Raw genomic sequence first — 17902 nt, 5'->3', positions numbered from 1 at the left:
AGACCCTCTATGAGGTGGATTGATTCAGTGACTGGGGTAATCGGGATGAGTGTGTCAGAGGCAGTGCAATTGGCACAGCATAGAGCAGAGTTTAGGGCTGTTGTACATAGGGTCACTGTGAGTTGCAAGCGACTCAACGGCACATAACAACAACTGGTTTAACTCGGGCATGTGGTGTGCGAGGGTTGCTAGCCTTTGTCAGCAGACAGGCCTGGCCTGGTTTTTCTAGAATGGCTTGTTAAGCTCACTGGTCCTGAGAAAGAGTGATTGACATGGGTGGTAGTGGCAGAGGCAGAGCTCTGCATGTGTGTACACACATGTACACACATGATGCCACACGAGCATTCTAAGTGAGGTGATGAAAAATCAGGTTGGGAGAAAGAAAAAGAGGCCACAATTGCCGTATAAGCGGCTTCAGCAGAGAATGTTAACTGTTTCTCCTTCCCCCGTAAGGAATGAACTCCTCCTGCACCTGAAGACCTACAACCTATACTATGAAGGCCAGAATTTGCAGCTGCGACACCGAGAGGTAAGGTGTCCCCACGTGGGCCAGTCTGTAGCTCTTCCCTGATGGACCAGCTCTTCTTTGCACGTGTTCTGGATCTAAGTGGGTCCTGTGGTCCCTAGAGGTGTCCCTCCTGCCACAGTGAGTGGCCTCTCATTAAGGATGTTAGAAGGAAGCCCTGGGGTGCCAAGGCCAGATTTCAGTCTAAAAAGGATAAACTTTCTTTTGCAGAGATGTGTCTATGATTTTGTGCCTAGACCAAACCTGGGGGAAGGGATATCACAATAAAGGGACACTGTCATGAAATGACCCTTCCAGAGGACTCTGAAGCACCATGCCTCTTTTCAAACACCTTAGGATTCTGTTCAGTCCTCTCTAATTACACACCAAGTCATGTTGCAACAGTAACGTGGCTAAATTCGGTAAATTCTAGGGGCTGAGTCTTGCTTCTTTTCCACACGCTAGCCTTCTCCTCAACTGCCTTCTTTGAGGTTCACATTGTTATCTCTCTGTCTTTCCCCAGCCCCCCTCTAGAATCTAAGCTTTCTCATCCTATATCCATTTCTGTAGAGCCTCTTATCAGACAGCAAGTTAGAAAGGAGCCTGGTAGAATAATTTATACTCGAGTGTTCTTGACTGATAAGAAGGCATGCGTAATACCTTTCAAAGCATCTATTCAGGTTATCAAGCTGTGGAGATTTAATCTCTAGAAACAGATAGCAAATGGTGGAATTTCAACCATGGCAGGCTGGTTGGGGAGAGTGTATGGGCTATAGGAGTCTTTTTTATACCCCTTCAAATCATTCCACATTGGCCAAGCCTAACTTTGATTTAAATGCTGTCGTGTATTCATGTAATGTAAAGTGATGATGTGAGCATTGTCCACCTGGTAGACCATACATAGATAAGAGTGTATGGATAAAAGCCCCAAAATGTCCTAACAGTGCTCTGTCCTTTCCTGTCCTGGATTCTTCCCCTTTCCCTCTTTCAGGAGGAGACTGGACTCAGAGTAGTTGCTGGTTGGACAGTTGTCATTTTCAGTCATTGGACTTATCCTGAAGATTGTGGCCATGGCCTAGTGTGGCCGAGTTAAGGCAGACCTGTACTAGAAGATTCTATTACTCTAGGCTGAGTCATGAGCTAGGTTGTACCCCTTACACTACTATTGTGGGATGTGTCATAGAGAACTGATTGCCCTGGGACAAAAGGGTCGTAAATGAGATCTGTTTTGCTTGGAATAAAAACCCAAAACATAGTGCTGTTGAGCTGGTTCTAGCTCATAGCTGACCATCCATTGGGTTTCCGGGGACATAAATTGCAACGTCAGGACACTGCCTGTCTTTCCCTGCAGGAGCAGCTGGTGAGTTTGAACTGTCACAAATGTGCATCCTCTGGCTTAACACTGTCACCATGGACTGTGCCACTGGGCACCCCGTGTTTGGGATGTTGTTATTATGTGCTATGGAGTTGGACCAACTCATAGCTGATTCTCCAACAGTGGTAGATTGTCCGTCTTTTTTCCCCACGGAGCTGCTGATAGATTCGAACCCTTGCCTTTGGATTGACAGTGCAGCTCTTTAACACACTAGGCCACCAGAGCTCCCTGTTGTTTGAGATGGAAGCTAGGATGGATGCCTTAGAAAGATTTTACATGTAGCTTTTAGCAACCAACAATCTTTGAGTATAAATTGTCTGGCTTTATCTACTTCTTAGAGAGTTATGATATGACCCGCTAGCTTGTTAAAGGCGCTGGGAAATCCTGTGGTAAAGAAATCCGATTAATGCTGTTTAACCCAGCATCTCCCTCCTCAAGATCACTCTTTCTCTAAGGTCACAGTTGGTCTGCTAAAGGAGCTAGTACCATGCAGAGTAAACTTGGGGGAAAATGCTGCTTTAAATCTGCCTTCAGCATGTGGGACTCATCACTTTTCATTGTGAGAGCAGTGGAGAAATAGTTGTCTAATCTTGTTTCTGCTGGCAAAGCTGGGTTTGCTTCTTTTGGAAGATAGAAAGTTCTGCTTTCTGCATAGACCTAATACAAACACCAAAATTGCAAGAACTAAATTGCAAAAGTAAATTTGAGTTTCATGGCAACTTTTGGAAAAAGAGACAAGGAGAGCAAGTCTCAGAGCTGGTGTGTCACAGCGCTGTCCAGCGAGGACACCCCTGTTTGCTCCTGGTGCCCTGGCTGTGGCGTGGCCTCTGCGGGGCTCCCCTGGGCTCACGGCTCCTGTTGCTTTGCGACAGGAAGAAGATGAGTTCATCGTGGAGGGGCTGCTGAACATCTCGTGGGGGCTGCGCCGGCCCATCCGCCTACAGATGCAAGATGACAATGAACGCATCCGGCCGCCGCCCTCCTCCTCTTCCTGGCACTCCGGCTGCAACCTGGGGGCACAGGGGTGAGGAACGATGGGGCAGGGGGTGGCTGGGGGTGACAGAGGAGATTTCTGTGTACTCTCATGCTGTTAACACCACCTTCCTCCAACCAGCCCCCTGCCTGACCTCTGCTCCCATCACCTGGCTTGGGATGAGGACAAAGTGCCAGACGGGGGTTATCTCTGGTCACTGAGCGAGAGTCACAGTGAGGAGAGAAGGTGCTGAGAGAGAGAGAGAGCGAGAGCGCGCACACCAAGCTGGGGGAAGCGTGTCCTCCCTCCTGGAGGATGCTGGAGTCTTGGGGTGTGAGACACCACACCCACTGCCTCAGCATCTTCTGATGGGACTCCTCATAAAGTGACCATATTCAGGAAATGTTTAAGACATGAACATACTGACCAAAGCTGGCCTTCTCTTAGCCCCTGGAAGATGAAAAGGAATATCAGACTCTGAGCCAGCTGCCTATGGGGTGGGGGATCCACTCTCTTCAGGCTGCTCTTGGATCAGGGAATGTTCATTAGCCTTGAAGCACCCACTCCAGGTCTCCACTGGAATATGGAGACAGCCTAGTCACCCCTCACTTCTCTGCTGAATGCTGTACTTGGGTGGAGGGTGAGCAGAAAAGAGAAAATCTTGGATGAGATTAATTGGCGCAGTTACTGGAGTGGTGGACTGAAGTGGGTCAGAGATGATGAGGTTGGCACAGGATGGGACAGGGTTTAGGTCTGTTGTTCATATGGTTGCTGTGAGTCGTACTTGACTCAACAGCACCTAACAACAACAACAAATGTGTCCAGAAGGGCTCTCTTGTGGTGTAGTCCATGGCGAGTTACTGCTACCCCCAAGACCACTCCTCTCTGGCAATTCAAATCCACTGGGGAAAAGATGGGCAGTCTCTGCCCGTGTGATTTACAGCATCAGCAACCCAGTGGAGGGTCAGCTATGTGTTGGAACCGACTCCACAGCCGTGGATGAGCGTGTCTAGAAGACACACCCCGGTCCTGTCTCCCTGGGACCTCAGTGCTGGGCCTCATTCCAGCCTGAAACATGCTGAGGCCGACTTGTGCTCAGGCCAGGACCTGGGCGGAGGGAGCCGGCCATGTGACCAAAACCACAGGGATGTTTTTGCAATTTTAAATGAGAACCAAACCTTCCCTCTTGGCGCCGTGGAACGTTTTGTTCGATTCCACAGCCAAATCTCTTTCTCTCATGTGGAGAGGAGCCTGCAGTCTGGCCAAGCCCCGGAGCTGATCTGAGTTGTGTCCAAAGCAGTTTCAGGAGAAAAAAAATCCTTGCCCAGCCCATCGGGGGCAGGAACTCGGGGTTACAGTTCTTCAGTTTCACCTCCCTTTGTTGGCTCTAGCACTTCTTGGGCCTTGCTTCCTACACTCCCACTGTATTTGGTTTCAAATGAACCAAACCCCAGGCCAGGTTACATTCCATTCCTGGCTGAGTTCCCCCCCCCACCCAGTTCCATTTGCCCACATGTTCTTCAGGGCCCTGTCCTGGGGTCCTTTCACTCAGAACAGAAAGAGTGACCCTTCTCTCATCCCGGGGCTTCAAGTTGTTCTTGTCAGCTCTTGAAACTTCCAGATACTTTGAAGGAATTTCAGGAATGGGAAATCATTTCACCTCAGGTTCTGGCCTCAGTGAAGTGAGCGCTGCCACCAGCATCGACCTAGGTTAAGAAGGATTTTGGATGAAGACGTGGGGAGTGGCTTCCATGGCTGCCAACATTCCCCAGTCCTGAGAAGTTCCAACCAGTCCAACCCTAAGGCTCAGATGTCTATGAGTTCAACTGCCGTAAGAAGTTCCTTCAGATGGTCTATTTTAATTGTCTCTTCTTAAAACTGTCCACCAGGTAGCAGGAGGCCTCTCTGGACAGTGTTCCACCTGTTCCTCTGAGTTGTCATCTCGTGGCCATAGGGTGAACTCTTACGTTGCCAGGCCCTGTGTCCTCCTCACAGTCAGCCACATCTTAGCCCATCCTGTGACCCTGTGCCAGTCCATCTGTCTTAGCTCTGCAGCGCTGCTGTAACAGAAAAACCACAAAGGGGTGACTTTAACAAACAGAGATTGGTTGTCTCACTGTGTAGGAGATTTCCACTTACTCATTGGCACTGATTTAGAATTAGCCCTCCAGCAGGTTTTCAAAGGCCATGAATCACACAGGAGGAAATTGCCCATTTTCTCCTGGTGGATTCAAACTGCCTGCCTTTGGGTTGGCAGCACAAGTCCTTACCCACCAGGCCCCCAGAGTACCCTTTTAGGAGGTTAGAAGTCTGAATTCAGGGTGCTGGCTCTGAGGATAGACTTCCTTTTTGTCTCTGGAAGATGGTCCTTGTCTCCTTGAGCTTCTTCTGGGTGATTCCTATGTGTCTTACTATCTCCCCATCTTCCCTGCTTATCAGTTCCATATGTCTTGTAAGAGATGGACTCAAAACACAGCCTACACTAATCTTGCTCATGAACATCTTCCAGATGGGGTCCTGATCACAGGCATAAACATGAGGATTTAAACCACATGTCTTTGGAGGTCACAATTCAGCCCTTCACGCCATCTCACAGAGGGTCTCCAGGCCCTCGTTGGTCCTCTGCTGCCTCAAACATCGTTGCCTTCTCAGTCACGATCCCTCTCGGTGGCATGTTGTTGCTGTTGTTACATGCCGTCGAGTGCCCTGTGACTCATAGTGACCCTGTGTACAACAGCTCTGAAGCCTGCCCTATCCCGAGCCAGTTTCACTGACTCCGACACACTTACCCTCATTGTCCCAGTTACTGTATCAGTCCATCTCATCAGGGGTCTTTCTCTCTTGTGCTGTCCCTCTACCCTTCTAAGCATGATGTCCTTCTCCAAGGATTAGTCCATCTTGGTCACAGGCCCAATGTATGTGAGACAGATCTTCAAACTCCTTGCCTCTAAGGAGAAACTTGGTTTCATCCTTTCCAAGACAGATTTCTTTGGTTTTTTGGCAGTCCATGGTATGTTCAAGACTCTTTTCCAGCACCACAGCTCAAAGGCATTAATTCTTCTTCTGTCATCCTTAGTCATTGTCTAGCTCTCTGATGCAAAGCAAGTAATTGTGAAGACCATGGTCTGAATCACACATACCTCAGTCTCTAGACTGACATTGTTGCTTCTCAGTGCATGTTAGACAGTATTTCCTATGATCCGTCAGGTTATCACTGGTTACTTTTCAGTGCCAAAAATGAGATCGCCAAGACTTTCTTCCTAGTCTTAGTCTAGAAGCTCTTCTGAGGTCTGTTCCCTGTGAGTGACCCTGCTGGTATTTGAAATAATAGTGGCTTATCTTCTAGCATCACAGCAACACTCAGTTACTCCAGTACAGCAGACTGACAGGCGACTGATGGCTCCTCATTACTGTTGTTAGATGCCATTGGGTCGACTTTCACTCACAGCAGCCCTATGAACAACAGTCCTGCCCTGCCTTATCCTGAGGCAGCCTTATAATCTCCAACACCCATTATTGCAGTCACTGGGCCAGTCTGTCCTGCCGAGAGTCTTCTTCTCTTTTGCTCCTTACTTTTCCCTGCATGGTGTCTTTTTCCAAGGATTGACCCTTCCTGGCATAGTGAAATGAAGTTTAGAGACTCCTTGCCTCTAAGGAGCACCCTTGTTACATCTCCAAGACCTGTTTGTTCTTTTGACAAGTTCATGGTACATTCAAAGCACTTCTCCAACACCACAATTCAAAGGCATCGATTGTTCTTCAATCTTCTTTATTTGTTGTCCAATATTCAGATGTACATAGGAAACAATTGAAAATACCACAGCTTGGATCAGGTGCCCTTAGTTGTTTAACTTTCCTTCTCACTATACTCAAAAGACCTCAAGCTCATCGTCACTGAGACTGAACCAACTCTGAGCTGACCCTTGGCAGGTTTTCAGAGGCTATAAATCAACAAGATGGGGGTTGTCCATCTTTTTCCCTTGAAGCAGCTGGTAGAGGTTAGGGAACTCTCGTGGCCCAGTGAGAAAGGAGTTCATTGCCAACCCAAACTCAGGCAGTTCAAGTCCCCATGGCTGCTTCTCACCATTTGTTGTTCATTGCTGTGTAGCTGGGACGGACGCATACCAGATCCCCCAGCTGACTTTGAGAGGCTGAAGTTGCAGGGGAGAGGATTGCTCATTTTTCTCCTGTTGGGCCCGCGATGCACTTCAAACTGCCTATTTTAGGGTTGGCAGTGCAGCTCAATTGATCAAATAGTGTTTCCTTATCTGGTCAAGTCCTCTGTTGACTTTGGGGATGCTTCTCTGCGTTTCTTCCATTATTCTCTTTAGCTTTGAGGAGGTATTCTCGTGTTTCAACTCAGACTGCCTCCTTGTGGTCCATTCTCTGCCTGGCTGAGGATGCTGCCCCGAAGCTCTGAGGACGTTGTCAGCAGCATCCTTTCCGAGGCTACCTGATCCTCGTAGCAATCAGCCCGTTACTTTCCCCTTTTTGGCTAGATGCCAGAAGTACTTTCTACATTTTCCTCCAGAAGAAATGGATCCCATCTCCAGAAACAAAAGGCTGTTATCAGCATTTTTGACTAAACCATGGGACACATACATTCTCAGAAAGACAGCACAAGCATCACATGAGTTTCGTTCTCTGGAGCTCTTCATACTGGAATTGATGAATTGGATGCTTGTGTTGTCACAGATGCTGGAAAAGAGTCTCTTCTGGCTCTGGTGCCCCCTGGCTCTGCCCGGCCTGCTGGGATGCTCCCCTCAGCTGCCCCCCCTGCATCCTTCATCACTTGACGTGGGCTGCTTCCTGGCCATGTCTGTTGGCGGGAGGGGCAGCTCTGTCTCCACAGGGGCTGAGCTGGCCTCCCTCTTGTTTTCTGCCCCCAGCACCATCCTGAAGCCCCTCACCATGCCCAACATCCAGATCTCCGATGCAGATGCGCCTACTGAGAGTGACCAGCCACCGAGCCCCACAGGTAGACGCCCAGGGGAGGAACACCGGGTTTGGGGCTGTGTCAGGGCAAATGTGTTAAGTATTGCATATTATATCTTTGAAAACATGAGAATCATACAGTTCAAGATTCAAAAAATGTTACAAGGAGTAAGTTCAGTGCCACCTCATCCATCTACTGTTGGAATTCTTTTCTGTCTTCAGAGGCCCTCAAGTGCCTTTATCCCAAGATAGTATCCTGAGATCATGAAAGCACAAGCCAATGTAATTTTTTTAAAACCATTTTTTAATTATTATTATTACTTACTGTGTGCTGTTGAATCAGATCTGACTGGCACCAGAGGAGGTTGCTGCTCCTTCTCCAGCAGAGCATCTGGTGGATTAGAACTGCGCGCCTTTGGGATTGCAGCACAGCTTCTTGCCACTAGGCCACCAGAGCTCCCTATGCCAATGTATTTTTTTTAAAATAAATAGTATTTTGTTTTACTGTGTTTTAGAGGAAAGCTTATATAGATGAGTTCTCATTTAACATTTTTTATATAGACTGTTCTGTGACATTGGTTACATTTTTCACAATGTTGATTATTTACAATAATCAGCAGTCTCATTATTTCTATTCTGTTTGTTCTGTTTATGTTAATCTAGCTTCCCTGTCTTCCCTATAGTCTCATTTTTGCTTTAGGATCAATGTTAATCATTTGGTCTGTTATAGTTGGTTCTTTAAAGGAGCACACTTGTCTTATAAGCAGTTCTATTATTTGACTGGAAGGTGTACTTATGGGTGATAATATTTATTTTATGAGTCATTCTACCATTTGGCTGGAGGGTGACCTCTCAGAATGCTTTTAATTCCTAGTTGAAAGGGCTTTTAGCGTCAGAGGTTCCCCTAGTTTTTGTCATTCCAATACATCTGACTTTTTCTAGGAATTCAAGATTGTTCATTTTTCTCTTATTCTGTGTAGGGCTTTTTGTCAGAGCAGGCTTTAGTGGTAGTTGGGCCACATCTAGTCTACCACCTCCTCTTGACCTTTTATGGAGATGAGATCAGATAATACTTATCCTTTTGCAGTTTACTTACTTAGTAAAATGTTTTCCACATTCATCCTTGTTATGAGGTTACCGTGGACTCATCATTATTCTTTATTGTTGTGTAGTATTCCACACTGCTCTGGTGGCCTAATGGTAAGGAGCTTTACTACCAGCTCAAAGGCATGCAGTTAAAATCCACCAGCTGCTCTACAGGAGAAAGATAAGCAGTGTCCTACCATGAGATTTACTGCCTATAAAAACCTGCTGGAGGGTTGGCTATGTGTTGTTTCTGACTCGATACATAACAACAAGTATTCCATTTTATATATGCACCACTCTTTATTTATTCATTCAGCCGGTGATGAGCATGTATATTATTTCCTTCTTTTTTCTTCTACGTGTAACAAGCGTCACAAATGGTGTCACTCAGTGCACTGATTTGTACCACTGATCTTAATCAAACTCTCTCTCTTCCTCCCACCCCCGTGTGTGTGTGTGTGTGTGTGTGTGTGTGTGTGTGTGATAGCTGGATCATACAGTACTTATAATTCCCACTTTCTAAGGAAGTGCCATACTCTTCCATAGTGGCTGTGCTTTTGTTTTGGGTTGTACCATTTTGTAATCTCACTAGCCGTGTGTAAGAGTTCCAAACTGTCCACAACCTGGCTAGCATTTCTCCTTTTCTATATTTTTGATCAGTGCCATTTTTGCAAAGATGAAATGGTGTCTCACAGGTTTTTTGCATCTGTTGAGGCCACCATGGACTGCTAAGAAAACAAACAGATTCATGCTAGAGAGGGTTAAACCAGGCGACTCCTTGGAGGCAAGGATTCTGAGGCTCCGTCTAACATACTTTGGACATGTTGTGAGGAGAGACCGGTCCTTGGAGAGGGACATCATGCTTGGGAGGGTGGAGGGACAGCGCAGGAGGGGAAGGCCCTCTATGAGGTGGATTGATTCAGTGACTGGGGTAATCGGGACGGGTGTATCGGAGACGGTGAGATTGGCACAGGACAGAGCAGAGTTTAGGGCTGTTGTACATAGGGTCACTGTGAGTCACAAGCGACTCGGTGGCACGTAACAACAAGTGTTACAGTGACTTGGCATTGACTCATTGACAACGGATTTAATTAATTTTAATGCTAATGATTGAAAGTATCTTTTGGTGTATTAATTAGTTGCCTGAACATCTTGTTTAGTGGTCCAGGTCCTTTGCCTTCTTTTTTTTAAATTGGTTTGTCTTTTTGTTGTTGAAATTTGAAGCTTTCTATATATTTTACTCTGCTCAGATACGTTGCTGCCAAAGATGTTTATTTTCTTAGTCTGTAGGTTCTTTTTTCACTTTTCTGACAGTCTTTTGGTGAACATTACATATTTCTTTTTCACAAGGTCTCAGCTGTCTGACTGATCTTCTGTTGTCTGTGTCTTTGTTGCTGTGTTTGATAGAACATGAACAACTTGATAGCTGTCATTTCTTCTCTTTTTCTAAAAATGATACACTGAAAATTATTGTATTAAATCCATAAACAAAAGTTTTGCCATTTTTAAGGTAATTTGGTGACATTAATGTTATGCATATTGGGTATCCAGGACCGCAAACCATTTCCAAAGTTTATATCACCCACTACAGAAATTCAGAACTTCAGAAACCATTGAACACTAACTCTTCATTTCCCCCTCCTTCAAGTAAACTGTAGCCACTAAAGAAATTTTATCTATGAATTTGCCTATTTTAAATATTTCATAACAGTAGCATCAGACAATGTCTGTCCTTTTTTATCTAACTTGTTTCACTCAGCATAATGCTTTCAAGGTTCACCTATGTAGTAGCATGTACCAGGGTTCCCTATCTTTTTATGACTAATTGATGTGTCATTATGTGTGTCTACCCAAGTGGTAGCACTTTACAAATCATAGTTTTCTAAATTGCAATAAAAATATACATAAAACATTTGTGCACATCAATTTCCACCTACACACTACTTTTTATTTCTAGTTTAACTAGGAGGTCATCCCACTTAAATCCCTAACAAATGTCCTCATTCTTTGAATAAGTGTTTTATTGGCATGAACATTTGCAAATCCTGTCCTTTTCATACAGTCATTCATACAAATTTTGTTTTGTAGCATTCATTACCATTGATTGATATAATTAATCATGAGATCTGATCTATCTCATATTGTATATTGCATTTCCTTAACCTCACTTAATCCATTTATTGATTTTCCTCTCTCCCAGCCCTTCCCACCTCTGGTAACAATAAGAATGTCCTCATTGTATGGAAACCCTAATTAATTTAATCTTTTCCTGTTGATGGACAGTTAAGTCACTTCTAGTCTCTGCTGTGGTAGAGAGGGCTGCATTTGATGGCCAGGGACATGTGCCATTTCACATCATTTGCGTCAGTCTGTTGGTTTGAGGAGTAGCACCTGCTTGCTCTCTGGAATTCATTCTAATAGTAGTGACCCCTGTGTGGGGCTGACCCATGCCAGGCACTGTTGTTCTAAACTTTTCCATGTGTTGTTGTTGTTGTTGTTAAGTGCTGGCAAGTCGTAGACGACTTACAGTGACCCAATGAATGAAAGACTTGAACACTGTATAACTTTCATCATTCCTCCACGTTCAATAGAGTTTCCAGAGGCAAGCTATTTCGGAAGTGGATGCTACTCCTGCTTCTAAGCTTGTTTTAATCGGGGAGCTCCGCCAAACACTGTCCACCATGGGTAACCATTATCACATTTGACACATCAGTCACAGTATTTAGCATCACAACAACGCTAGGTACCTCTGTACAGCAAATGGACAGACCAGAGCTATCCTACTTGGAAAAATGTTTGACCAAAAACAATTAAAATTAGGCCCAAGGGCTGCAGGCCTGAGAGTCCAAATGCCTTTTTAAATAGGAGGCCGAATACAATCAAGTCATAGCCAATGACCAGGAAAAATTGCACCCTAATTCTCACCAGAATGAGAAATCAAAGCCTCTGTAAATCCACATAAAAATCCTATGAAGTGGGTGCTATAATTATTTCCATTTCATAAATGAGCATTCGAGGCACAGAGAGGCAAGTGTACATGACAGTGATGGAGCTGGATTCGACCCGGGAGCCCGGCTCTGAAGGCTGTGTTCTTAACCTTCTTATTCTCTCCTTACGATAGGAACTCTCTCTCATGGCCTAGTGGTAAGGAGTTGCACTGCCAACCACAGGCATGTGTTCTCAGGAGACAGATGGGTCGTCTCCTCCTGTGTGATTCACAGCCTCTGAAAACCCTCTGGAGGCACACAGTAACAAAAACAACATGCATTATAGCGTTTCCCTTGGCAAACACTATGGGGGGTTTTATTATTATCTTATACTTGTTTACTTACAAAGTTCATATACATTATTTTTCACACCAAATCTTTTCCCCTTAACATACACCTCCCTCCACCCATCAAATTGTGTGACCCTGTTATTACCCCCCACCACTCATCCTCTACTCCCCCCTCATACATATTTTACTAGTTATCTAGTTTGACAATAATGATCTTATACAGTATTTGTCCTTATGGGTCTGAGTTAGTTCACTTAGCTTAATGCTCTCCAGACCCTCCCAAGTTAGGAAGTGATTTACAAAATCATTTCTCCTCCTACTATGTATACTGTGTCATAGTATTCCGTCATGTGAATGTACCATAATTTCTCAATCCGTTCGAGTGTGGTTGGCCATTTAAGTTGTTTCCATGTTCTTGCGATGGTAAATAATGCTGCTTTGAACATTGATGTAAAAGTCTCTATTTGTGCCGCAGATTTCATTTTTTTGGAGTGTATTCCAAGCAGTGGAATAGCTGGGTCATGTGAAATTTCTGTGTTCAACTTTCTGAGGAAGCACCAAACTGTCTTCCAGAGTGGTACACCAGAGTGGTGTGCCATTTTACAATCCCACCAGCAATGTATAAGAGCTCCTATCTCTCCACATCCTCTCCAACATTTATTACTTGCTGTCCTGTTAAACTTTGCCACCGCTACTGGAATGAGATGACATCTCATTGTGATTTTGATTTTTATCTTTCTTATTGCCAGTGATTTTGAGCGTTTCTTCATGTGTCTGTTGGCTATCCAAATATCTTCCTCCGTGAAAATTCTTTCCATGTCTTTTGCCCGTTTTGTAATTGGAAAACACTGTTTTATAGAATGTTTCTTTGATGAGAGGGTAGGGTCAGAGCAAAAGTTGACCTCATGTTGACGAGTGGATGCTGTAGGTCATGTGAGGGGCTGGTGGGTGAGGAACACCGTCTGCCCAGGTGTGCTTTGTTTCCACCCATCTGTCTACCCACTGCTTCTTCCTTTTCCTCACCCACACCATCACCCAGGATCAATTCCTGCTGGCCTGGGAGTCATATCTCCTGGGCAGACAGAAGGAGGCCGTCCCAGCTTGTGTGTGGAGGGGCTTGTCTGCTCTTCTTTGCCCTGGCCCATCTCTCCCTACACCACAGTCTTCTCCTTCTACTCTTCAGCTGTTCTCAGGCTACTGAGTCTCGCAGCTGGAAAAGTAGTGGAGGAAGAGGATTGCTCCAAGTGTTAGAACTTTGTGGGGATGAAAGATGTGAGACAGGGTGGCCTCTGGCCTGCTGGAATACTCCTGAGTGCAGACTTCAGCCATCGTGGAGGGCTCTGTGGGTTTCCTAGGCCCCTGAAGTTCGGCCCTTGAAACGCTCTTCCCACACATGCTGGATGGAGAGCTGAGCCTCCTCCTGAGCCTCTGACCCTCTGGGCCTTGGGATGACCCCTCTCACTTTTGATCTCCCTGAGCAAAGGCCAGAAAAATCTCCCAAGAGCCTCTTACCCAGTGCCCATCCTCTAGAGTGATGTCCAGGTGAAGGATTGCTCTGTCCTGGGGGGAGGAGGGGATGCTTCACTGGAGTTGTCCCAAGACGAAGATTGAGTTGCACAGAGGTGGCATGTGGGGAGGACGTCTCTGTAATGCTGTCCTCTGGAGTGTCCCAGGTATCCGTGAGCCTGCATGCTCCCCTTTATCCTGAAAAGCCTCGATGTTTCAGGTGTGCTCAAGGAGAAAAAGGTGGCTGGTAAGCCAGGCTGAGGTGGGTCTGGGGCTCCAGGTGTGCAGTCAGTAGCCCTTCCCCATCTCCCAGATTTCCTCCCAGCTGGCCAGACCCGGCCCACCTGGATGGCCACAGGGCCTGACTGCACTCCTCAGCAGAGAATCCACTGCCCAAGACCAGGTCCTCCTTCCTGTCAGCAGCAGAGGCCCCAAGACCAAGTGCAGACTCCGCGTCCTACAGACACTCCCCTTTCCTGGATCGAGTTCCCTGATCCTGCTTCCAGCCAGACATCTCCAGGAGTAGCTTCTCATGGGATGTCCGCAGACTCAGGATTGCACCTGATGTGGAGCGTATGGCCAACAGTCCTCCCCTTGCAGCCTCTGAGGCCTGTTTGCAAAGCTTGCTGGGTAGGCAGACGAAGCCTGCCCAGGAAAAGCCAAGTGTGGGCATGTTGCCAGGATGATGCTAGGAAGGGTGGAGGGTTGGTGAAGGAGAGGAAGACCCTCTACCAGGTGGTGAGTGCTGCAGTGGGCTCTTGTGTGTCAGGAAGTGTGAGGATAGCACAGGATAGACCAGGGTTCAGATCTGTCGTACATAGGGTCGCTGTGAGTCATACTCAGTTTGACAGCACCTAACAACAACCAGTGTTTGGAAACAGTTTGGTCCCGGCACCGTGCTCCAGTCTTCCTTGTGGGAGGTGTCATCTGCGCAGCTCAGGTGTGGGCTTGTGGGTGTGCCCACAGAGAATGGGCCACGTGCCAGGGGCCCTGTCCCAGGCCGGCCCTCAGAGCTTTTTCCTCCTCCCTCTCAGAGGCCAGAGGCCTGAAGCCCCTGCAGGAAGACACCCCTCAACTGATGCGCACCCGCAGCGACGTTGGGGTACGTCGCCGTGGCAATGTGAGGACGCCCAGCGACCAGCGCCGCATCAGACGCCACCGCTTCTCCATCAATGGCCATTTCTACAACCATAAGGTGGAGCAGAGGGGAGACCACTTCCTGGGCAGCTGATGCCTCCGGGCTGAATGGGCCCCTGGCAGGATGCTGGGTGCTGTGCAGTCTTGGGGTGTGTGGATGGGTGGCTCAAAGACGACAGAATCACATCTGATGTTAGTCAAGGTGTTAACAGCACTGGGCTCCCAGAAGCACATTTCGAGCCCCTTTGGTGCTGAGCCTCTTACCCCATTTTCCAGGCACTGCTGAGTGAGCGGCCAGACTCAGGGCACGAACGTCCTGGCTTTTGGCCCCCCCTCCTTGTCCCCACTCCCACCTGAGCTGGATCTCTTTGTTGACAGACATCCGTGTTCACACCCGCCTACGGCTCTGTCACCAACGTCCGCATCAACAGCACCATGACAACCCCGCAGGTCCTGAAGCTGCTGCTCAACAAGTTCAAGGCAAGTGTGCAGAGCTGTCGGCCACCCACAGTCACTCTGGGCCTCAGGGGCCCCAGGGGTAGTGGGCCAGGCTGCACAGAGTGTGGCGCAGGGGGCCCTGGCAGAGGGTGTATCAGCACTCAAGGCTGGGTACCCAGACCTGCAGCTGAGGCTGAGCATGAGCCTGGGGAACCTGGGTTAGCAGGGCTTCTGGAACGTTCTAGAGAGCTCTAGTAGCATAGGTTGTGGGGAGATGCACTACTAACCCCAAATCCACACCACTCTGCTGGTTCGGATCCACCAGTGGCACCTTGGAAGAAAAATGGACAACCTCCTTCCACATGGTTTGTTGTTGTGTTCCATTGACCCAGAACCGACTCATGGGTGGTCCTCCAGTGGGTTTTTAGAGGCGGTAAATTGTACGGGAGGAGATTGCTATCTTTCTCTCACAAAGCAGTTTGTAGATTTGAACTGCCTATCTTTGGGATGGCAGTGCACCTCCTTACCTCTAGGCCACCAGAGCTGTTTTGAATGGGCATCTTTGGAAGCAGGAGTGGCATCTACTTCCTAAACAACCTACCTCTGGAAACTGTCAACTTTGAGAAATGTCGATAGTTATAGAAAGGCTTCAGGTCTTTTGTTCATAGGGTCGATATGAATCATGCTCAACTGACAACAATCAACAACAACAGTGGACATCTGTGTTTAGCCTAGTGGTCTGAACACATAGAGCATAGGCTCTCAGTCAGACTGCCTGGGTTCGAATCCCTACTTCATCACCTGTTATTTGAATGAGTTGAGCAAGAACCTTCCTTTGCTTTTCTGCTTTGTCACTTAAGAAGTTGTATCACATGAATGAGTGAACAGAAAGTATGTGAGACCCAAGCCTGGGAGTTTATAACAAATGTGAGCCATTGTCTGTTATAAAGTTATCTGCCTGTGCCGTCTCCTCATTTCTGAGGGTGTTAAATAAGTAGCCCTCCTCCTGCGCAGAGATTAAAATCTGTTTTACATTAAAGAAGTTAGTATACTTATGCTTGTATATAGTCTTGAAAGTGTATAAGTGTATCTTTGGCTCCCGATTCAGATCGAGAATTCGCCGGAGGAGTTTGCCTTGTACGTCGTCCACACCAGTGGTGGTGAGTCTGAGGAACACAGTGTACTTTGAAACTCTTCATTAACTCAAAATAGCAAGTTAAAAAAAAATTCCCTCCACCTCATTGCCTTGTTGTTTGGGTTTTGTAAACTTCTAAATCTTGTTTGCCTCTCAGGCTGGTCACATTGTTGGACGTGTTTACTAGAGGTTCCCATAATCATACCCCTAAACCTGACTATTTTCAAAAGGAGCTGAGTTTTCTTGACAGACAGATAAAGACAATTCCTCTACATAGTGCAGCGGGACTTGATGAGACAGGGTGCTAAAATACATTGATCAAACATAAATAATTACATAAAACACAATATATATGATTGTGTAGAATACAGTGTGCATGAATGGGGGAAAAGGTAAGGAGAGGTTTACCAACAAAATCAGTTTTGGAGGCTTAACAGGCATGGGAATGAAGGGGAAGCTAATATATAGACGAAAGCAATATACAATACGGGTTAATTAGACATAATTAATTGTGTTAATAAAGGATAATATCATAAAACTGTTCCTCCAAAGCGGCATTTCTTGAGGGGCTGGAGATATGGTAATGTATTGTGGGGGGAGATGTGACTTTTAGCAGCACTGATTGAACACTTATTTAGAAATCAGTCTCTTACTTTGATGGCTGCCTGGACCATCCAGGCCCTTGAACTGACCGTTACTGAAGGTGAGGAAGACCTGGGGGCGAGCTCAGGGCTTCCCGGCTGTGTGTGCTTTCAGAGAAACAGAAGCTGAAGAACACAGACTACCCTCTGATTGCCCGGATCCTCCAGGGCCCGTGTGAACAGGTCTCCAAAGTGTTCCTCATGGAGAAGGACCAGGTGGAGGAGGTCACCTATGATGTGAGTCCCCTTCCCTTCCAGCAGTCTGTCAATAGAGAACGGGCTCTTGATTTGGTTTCTAGCATCTGGGGCAGAGCTTGACTTTTCAGCCAGGACAGTGCCCCACATCCCCGTGTTACTATGGTGAAAATATTCACAAGGAAACATTCTGCAATTCAGTAAGGTCTCCACGTATTCAGCAATATGAATTGTATTCTTCAAATTACCTGAACATTCTCATTTTCTGTACAAAATTATTCCACTAATAATATTTGCTTTGCTTTCTATATACTTGCATATCTCATATAAGAGAGAGTATGCAGTATTTATGTCTTGAAGAGGATGTAGCCAGAGTGCTCTTTTGAGGAAAGAATGATGAGGCTTTGCCTCACATACTTTGGGCGTGTTGCTAGGAGGGGCTGTTCCTTAAAGAAGGACATGATGCTGGGAAGGGTGGAGGGTCGGGGAGGGAGAGGAAGACCCTCAACCAGGTGGATTGACATGATGACTGCTGCAGTGCGCATTAGTGTGTTAGGAAGTGTGAATATGGCACAGAATAGGACAGGGTTCAGATCTTTTCTTTTTCATTAAATTTTATTAATTTTAATGAACATTTACAGAGATTTTTGGTTTCCATTCATTCATTGTTGCACTATTTTCTCTCCCCTCCCCCCAGTT

At 46.5% G+C, this 17902-nt stretch overlaps 1 protein-coding gene across 1 annotated transcript in view; it reads left to right on the top strand.

Moving 5' to 3' along the window:
• Positions 1-17902, top strand: part of RASSF2 (Ras association (RalGDS/AF-6) domain family member 2) — a 25661-nt gene that overhangs the window by 3522 nt on the left and 4237 nt on the right. The window contains exons 2-8 of the mRNA XM_006894224.1: positions 454-529; positions 2753-2904; positions 7743-7831; positions 14692-14852; positions 15173-15274; positions 16341-16392; positions 17124-17245. Of these exons, the coding sequence (XP_006894286.1) occupies positions 454-529; positions 2753-2904; positions 7743-7831; positions 14692-14852; positions 15173-15274; positions 16341-16392; positions 17124-17245 (754 nt within the window). The remainder of the gene's footprint in view (positions 1-453; positions 530-2752; positions 2905-7742; positions 7832-14691; positions 14853-15172; positions 15275-16340; positions 16393-17123; positions 17246-17902) is intronic.

Source organism: Elephantulus edwardii, unplaced genomic scaffold (assembly GCF_000299155.1).
Source record: "Elephantulus edwardii isolate Elephantulus edwardi_28Jun2011 unplaced genomic scaffold, EleEdw1.0 scaffold00138, whole genome shotgun sequence".
Taxonomy (NCBI): Eukaryota; Metazoa; Chordata; class Mammalia; order Macroscelidea; family Macroscelididae; genus Elephantulus; species Elephantulus edwardii.
This window is presented reverse-complemented; position numbering and strand designations above follow the sequence as displayed.